We start from the raw sequence: 7,182 nt of genomic DNA, 5'->3' as shown, positions 1-7,182 counted from the left end.
TACAGGTTAGTAAGAGATTCACTCTTCATTTTTGACTTACGAGTTCAACAAACTAACACTTAATTGGACGTGAAAAATACATAGCCTATATTGGATCCGACCTTTTACGCTTTGGCTGATAAATCATATTCAGGGGGGTAAATCTAACTTGTGGACCAGTAAGATAGGTATTTATCCTGAGAAATATACATTAACCCTTATTTCGATAAAACAACAAAGTACCAAGGTACAAACGGATTTATCACAACTACATAAAAAAGAAAACAATTCATTCAGATTATGCATTGATTCAATTGACATACGACGCTATGCGCCAATAAAATGTACAAGCTCAATGGAGCGAAGGGGAAAGTGTACAGGGAAAATGAAAGGGGGTGGCCATGAAGGCCCCTATGTACAACTGAAGCGCAGAAGCGCAATAATAATAAGCTTTACAAAAGCTACAAGATCATACCACTGGGATTGCAAATAAACTGTTCACAAAAGGTATAATGAGGTAATACTTGAGAAGAGTTTAGTTAAATGCTAACAGCGAACTATAAAAACAGACAACTTCCATATTGCAAAGTTCGAAAGATTAAGTTGGAAGCTGAAAGATTTGTGTTGGGCTTACTCCATTCGTAACATGTAGCTGAGGACCAGGAACTTTCGAATCCCTAGACCCACAGTCACGAGTTAAACAGCGTACTTTAGGTGGTGGCAAGACTGAAGGATCCGCCAGCAACATTCTATTGTCCGTCGAAGACAGGCCGTTACCATTAGAATTACTGAAAGAAACATCAACACTAGGGGACCTGGGAAACTCAGAAGGCTGAAGTGTAACACCGTATGGCCTTGCTAGCTTTCGCCAGAGGCGATGAGTTGACACCAAACTATTGCTAGGCTTCGGCACCAACATCGCCTGGGAGGCTTGACACATGTTTGGATTCGTGACGGGAATCTACATATGTATGAAGCAAGCCCAAAGAAATTGTTAAGGTCTTAGCCATCATCAATGTAAAACCAATTAATAATAATATATATCATAATTTGTCACAATATCTAACCATTTAGATAGAACAAATGAATAGTCATCAAAGCAGTTACATTGCATGACTGACTAAAATTAAACTGAGTAAAAACCACATGACAATACTTCTCAAAATCAAAGATAAACCTTCAAAAGTTCAAAAATGAGCACAAATAAAAAAAGCTCACCATAACCGCGGACGATAGATTAACTGATTTCTTTGGAGTTAGATTGTTCTGAGGGTGCAAGGGAGAATGTTTTTCCTGAATCAACAAACCGTCATTCGAAACATCATTTAACTCACGTCCCACATCCAGAGCAACTTCATCTACGGTCACATCATCTGGATGCTTCCTGGAAGTTGTTGGACAATCCGTCTTCGAGTAGAAAATAGGAGAGGAACGATGATCTGTGGAACCTTTGGATTCAATAAGTAGAGGTTCGAAGGGTATTGGTGGGCAGATAGTTTCAGAAACAGGCCAGGAGAATGAAGGACGCCCACGGTGCGAACTGAAAATAGAAGTCTTTAGTCTGTTGAGCAAAGCAACATCTTTTGTTTGTGACTGTCGCCAGCAAAAGTTCGAGGGTATAAGACTTGGACTAGCTGAACCGCTAGATTTCAAATTCGCATCATAGGACTGGAGATAAGCAGAAAGTGGTGTGGGGGCTGCGGCACGATCACATACTATTCGACCGCCGCGACCGAGACGACGCCTTATGTAGCCGGTGTAGGTAAGATGCTTTGTATGGCACAGCCGTGGGATTGTTGCTAATGTATAACAGGAATAAGGTGAGCGGGAAGGATGGGGACTGAGAAGTGTGGAGCACTCTTCTAGCAATGACCTAAGGAAATAAACACGAATACACAAACCTTGCATGAATATGAGATAAATGAAGGATAGTTGAGTACGCTAAACTATCGAGTGTTATATCCGGACTACTATAGTTTCTCTAATAGCCGTTAAGCGAATACAGAAACACCACGTTTGTGTCGAAATAATTGAATACGGATGAAAATCCACAGAAATCCTGACTGGATTGGTTAGTAATTACGCCTATAGTGAAACGCCATTTACGAGGTGACAATCAACGGCCTCACTAAAAATTAGCTCGAATTGACCATGAATAACTACTCAAGCCAGACCAGTTTCCACGCAATTGCTGCAGCTAACTCCACACGACAGAATGTTTCGTTCCGTATCAACTGTGTACTCTAAACTCCAACAAACTCTTGTTGGCAGTGACTAGGTGATTGGCCCGTAGAAGTAACAAGGTACTGGCGGGGGCAAGCGCCTGGGAAGGTCACCTGCTAAATACAGTAGAAAACGAGTATTTAACTTAGTTTACCAAAGACCGAGCCATTATCAAGAAGTTGTGTCTTATCTGGAGAGTATCAGAGCTAAATAAGAAACTCCGATACGATACCGAGTGGCCTACGTGAATCAAAGCTCATAAACCCAGTCACTAATGAGAACGAATTCGCGGTAACTTTTAATTCCGAGTTGAGTGACAATTATTGTTATGCTTTTAGCTAGTTAATCGTACTGTGATCCTATGAAATTTCTTTGCTTGTAACACATAGTCCCCCTTGTTTGATTCCACAACTTTGACGAAACCATACGACCGAGACCATGTCCAAACGTGTCTTGGGTAAATTCCTCGTAGGCAGACAGAAGTCTGGTATGTTGGAGACCGTAAGGTTCTATGCACGCTTGTCGCAGATTAGTCATGCCCACTTAAGATTATTCGTATAGCATAAAATAGGTTTTGGCGATTAATAACAAGTGAGAACCCTACTTTGAGGGACTATGATTACTTAGGATATTACCAGCACTATTTAATGGAAACAAATAAGAATGGTGAATTAAAATCTTATATTAAACAGTAAACCTTTGCGCATCCATTATTAGCATTAATGCAAGCACTATGTACAATAATTTGAGCAGCCATTTGCCCACGATTGGAAACGTTAAAAAATATATTGCGCTTTTAAAGTATAAATTAAGAAGCCTTCATCATGTACAGAAATCAGTGGTTAGCGCTACTATGCCACCCAAATCATAGGCGTCCTACTTAAGCTACTTATGAAAAGCTGTAGAAAAATGGACAGTGAGTATAACTCAACAAATAGACTAAAGTTCAGTACAGAAATACAGTGGGTCCGCTGGTTAACTATATACCTTGGCTTCAAATATCGGCAACCAGGAGTTCTAACAAAAGAGAATGGTCCACCTTGATCATCATCATTGTCAGAGGCCTCGTCGGAACTTGTGGGGTTTGGAAGATTGCTGAACCTCTTGACCAGTTTGCGCTTGCGATTAGGACGCCTTTTGTTGTCCTAAAAGGAATAAAATTCTTAGGTAGGTGACTTACTTTCAAAGACCTCATAGTTTCCACACCTTCATTCTCGTGGTGGTTCCGCACTAATGCTTCGGCTTCTACGAGACTTGAACCTTCCCAGTCGCATAGCTTGCATCTAAGCTGAAAGCATCTGTAATCACAGTTAACAATTGCTTCCTTCGTAGCTTCACGTTTGACAAGTCGACCGAGTATCTCCCTAAGAAAATGAATTAGAATAAACTTTTTCAAACCCTAAAGAATCCATTTGTTCTCGCAAGATCAACATCCTTTCGTACGACTGCTCATCACTTTTTCGGTTTTTACGGGTTTGCATCTTCTCACTCCGTCTTCGGAACGCCACATATGGATCGGTGTTACTACTACCATCACGTCGCTCTTGTCGAACAGCGTAAAGAAGAGGTTGTCTTGACTGGACACGCTTGTTAAGCCAATAGTCATACACAGCAATAACTAGGGATGGGTGGTCTTGAAGAAGGTACTTAGCCTCTTCCAAATTCATTACCTATAAGCAATGAACTAGTGGAAGTATTTATACCTTTTGACCACAACCACGCTCAAGGCGGTCGATCATAGACTCAAATTTCTCAGGAGTAATACCCAGATCACTCTTTTGAAACCATTCTTCATCCTCACTATCCATATCATATTCAATTGGTTCCTCTTCCGAGAACACGATTGCTTCACAGTAAATGTTACATCAATCCACAACTTACTTCTGATATGCAAAAGCTGTTTTGGTAGACTAAAGCTGTCTGGATAAACACTTTTATAATCATTCTCTTTGTCAATTATCTCAGGAACAGGTATTTTAACATCTGAGTCAGTACGGAGTTGCAGGGCCTGAATAACCTCCAGAAAGTGATGTTCCTGGTGGGGAAAGTTAAAAAACGACATTAGTTCACGAACCACTTCTCCTAATAACCAAGTAAACAACCCAAAATTAGAGACACAAGGACAATAACATACATCGTATTACTACATAAAAGGGCTAAATTTTATTACATTTTCCTCCTCTTTCTCCATCCCGCTGGGAATCTGTGGAACACCACGATTGACCAGTGCATTTTCACTGATTTCAAGGAACAATTCAGAACCATGCTTCAGAATAGGTAAGGGTTTGTTAAAATCTATTTGTCGAGCTCGAAATGAGACTTTGCTCATAGCTGAAAACAAGAACAAGAAAGGCAAGCTCATTGATAGCTAGTTCTTATGATATTTAAAGATCAAGATAAATGGAAAATAAAGTCTGCACATTGATTTACAATTTCATATTAAGGATATCATAACTTAATAACCTTAATTATCTTAATCTTTTGGCCCCACTCCAATATGGCGCGGGGTCATTTAAGTGAAATCCAGTATGGCGGTTCGACCAACTGCAAATGGCCGACAAGATGGAGGAGAACATATATCGTTGAACTATTATAACAACTTTATAACGTCTTCAAGATTTTTCCAGTTTCCAGGCCTAAAAATAGATATGGATATTTTGACTCTCCGATTTATACTCAAATGTTTTCAAAGTCTGTTGAAGTGTTGCTTTTTCTCTTCGAAGTTGAACTTTATTGAGCAGTTTGTAAGAAGTAAGATGGGCCTAGAATTAAGAAGAAAATGACCTGACCTTAAAGTTCATCGGATAGCATTGTACTAATTTTCTCTTACTCAAAGCCTAACGTAGTCTATCTCTGACAAGTTATCTTGCACATAAACTTGAGATATACAGCCTGGAAGAGGATATTTCATTTTTGTTCAAACCGTGTCATCATACTCCGCATACAGCACGGAGATACAGTGTTAACTTCTCAAACATTAGCAGCAACTCGAAAAGACATCAGGAACGATAGTATAAACTGGAATAATGTATATCATCACTCCTTACGAGCGGTGAGATTATAACGTTCATCGAGACCACTCGGTATCGTATCGGAGTTTCTTATTTAGCTCTGATACTCTCCAGATAAGACACAACTTCTTGATAATGGCTCGGTCTTTGGTAAACTAAGTTAAATACTCGTTTTCTACTGTATTTAGCAGGTGACCTTCCCAGGCGCTTGCCCCCGCCAGTACCTTGTTACTTCTACGGGCCAATCACCTAGTCACTGCCAACAAGAGTTTGTTGGAGTTTAGAGTACACAGTTGATACGGAACGAAACATTCTGTCGTGTGGAGTTAGCTGCAGCAATTGCGTGGAAACTGGTCTGGCTTGAGTAGTTATTCATGGTCAATTCGAGCTAATTTTTAGTGAGGCCGTTGATTGTCACCTCGTAAATGGCGTTTCACTATAGGCGTAATTACTAACCAATCCAGTCAGGATTTCTGTGGATTTTCATCCGTATTCAATTATTTCGACACAAACGTGGTGTTTCTGTATTCGCTTAACGGCTATTAGAGAAACTATAGTAGTCCGGATATAACACTCGATAGTTTAGCGTACTCAACTATCCTTCATTTATCTCATATTCATGCAAGGTTTGTGTATTCGTGTTTATTTCCTTAGGTCATTGCTAGAAGAGTGCTCCACACTTCTCAGTCCCCATCCTTCCCGCTCACCTTATTCCTGTTATACATTAGCAACAATCCCACGGCTGTGCCATACAAAGCATCTTACCTACACCGGCTACATAAGGCGTCGTCTCGGTCGCGGCGGTCGAATAGTATGTGATCGTGCCGCAGCCCCCACACCACTTTCTGCTTATCTCCAGTCCTATGATGCGAATTTGAAATCTAGCGGTTCAGCTAGTCCAAGTCTTATACCCTCGAACTTTTGCTGGCGACAGTCACAAACAAAAGATGTTGCTTTGCTCAACAGACTAAAGACTTCTATTTTCAGTTCGCACCGTGGGCGTCCTTCATTCTCCTGGCCTGTTTCTGAAACTATCTGCCCACCAATACCCTTCGAACCTCTACTTATTGAATCCAAAGGTTCCACAGATCATCGTTCCTCTCCTATTTTCTACTCGAAGACGGATTGTCCAACAACTTCCAGGAAGCATCCAGATGATGTGACCGTAGATGAAGTTGCTCTGGATGTGGGACGTGAGTTAAATGATGTTTCGAATGACGGTTTGTTGATTCAGGAAAAACATTCTCCCTTGCACCCTCAGAACAATCTAACTCCAAAGAAATCAGTTAATCTATCGTCCGCGGTTATGGTGAGCTTTTTTTATTTGTGCTCATTTTTGAACTTTTGAAGGTTTATCTTTGATTTTGAGAAGTATTGTCATGTGGTTTTTACTCAGTTTAATTTTAGTCAGTCATGCAATGTAACTGCTTTGATGACTATTCATTTGTTCTATCTAAATGGTTAGATATTGTGACAAATTATGATATATATTATTATTAATTGGTTTTACATTGATGATGGCTAAGACCTTAACAATTTCTTTGGGCTTGCTTCATACATATGTAGATTCCCGTCACGAATCCAAACATGTGTCAAGCCTCCCAGGCGATGTTGGTGCCGAAGCCTAGCAATAGTTTGGTGTCAACTCATCGCCTCTGGCGAAAGCTAGCAAGGCCATACGGTGTTACACTTCAGCCTTCTGAGTTTCCCAGGTCCCCTAGTGTTGATGTTTCTTTCAGTAATTCTAATGGTAACGGCCTGTCTTCGACGGACAATAGAATGTTGCTGGCGGATCCTTCAGTCTTGCCACCACCTAAAGTACGCTGTTTAACTCGTGACTGTGGGTCTAGGGATTCGAAAGTTCCTGGTCCTCAGCTACATGTTACGAATGGAGTAAGCCCAACACAAATCTTTCAGCTTCCAACTTAATCTTTCGAACTTTGCAATATGGAAGTTGTCTGTTTTTATA

At 40.5% G+C, this 7,182-nt stretch overlaps 1 protein-coding gene across 4 annotated transcripts; it reads right to left on the bottom strand.

Annotated features, from left to right (window-relative positions):
* Positions 1 to 269: 269 nt before the first annotated feature.
* Smp_014400.1 (enhancer of polycomb, putative) lies at positions 270 to 4,750 on the bottom strand (the record flags this gene model as incomplete). 4 transcript variants are annotated; one of them, XM_018790795.1, is made up of 9 exons in its annotated part: positions 270 to 940; positions 1,198 to 1,272; positions 1,314 to 1,852; positions 3,190 to 3,347; positions 3,383 to 3,566; positions 3,601 to 3,872; positions 3,906 to 4,048; positions 4,084 to 4,237; positions 4,373 to 4,531. In XM_018790795.1, the coding sequence occupies 8 exons, from the start codon at positions 4,529 to 4,531 to the stop codon at positions 1,217 to 1,219; spliced, it is 1,665 nt and encodes a 554-aa protein (XP_018646031.1). The 4 variants fall into 4 exon arrangements, with proteins under 4 accessions (XP_018646031.1, XP_018646033.1, XP_018646032.1 ...); XM_018790794.1 differs by adding an exon at positions 4,666 to 4,720 and having other exon boundaries at positions 578 to 940; positions 1,198 to 1,852; positions 4,373 to 4,533; XM_018790797.1 differs by adding an exon at positions 4,666 to 4,750 and having other exon boundaries at positions 1,198 to 1,852; positions 4,084 to 4,533.
* Positions 4,751 to 7,182: the final 2,432 nt, after the last annotated feature.

The sequence above is a fragment of the Schistosoma mansoni genome (assembly GCF_000237925.1).
Source record: "Schistosoma mansoni, WGS project CABG00000000 data, supercontig 0037, strain Puerto Rico, whole genome shotgun sequence".
Lineage (NCBI taxonomy): Eukaryota > Metazoa > Platyhelminthes > Trematoda > Strigeidida > Schistosomatidae > Schistosoma > Schistosoma mansoni.
This window is presented reverse-complemented; position numbering and strand designations above follow the sequence as displayed.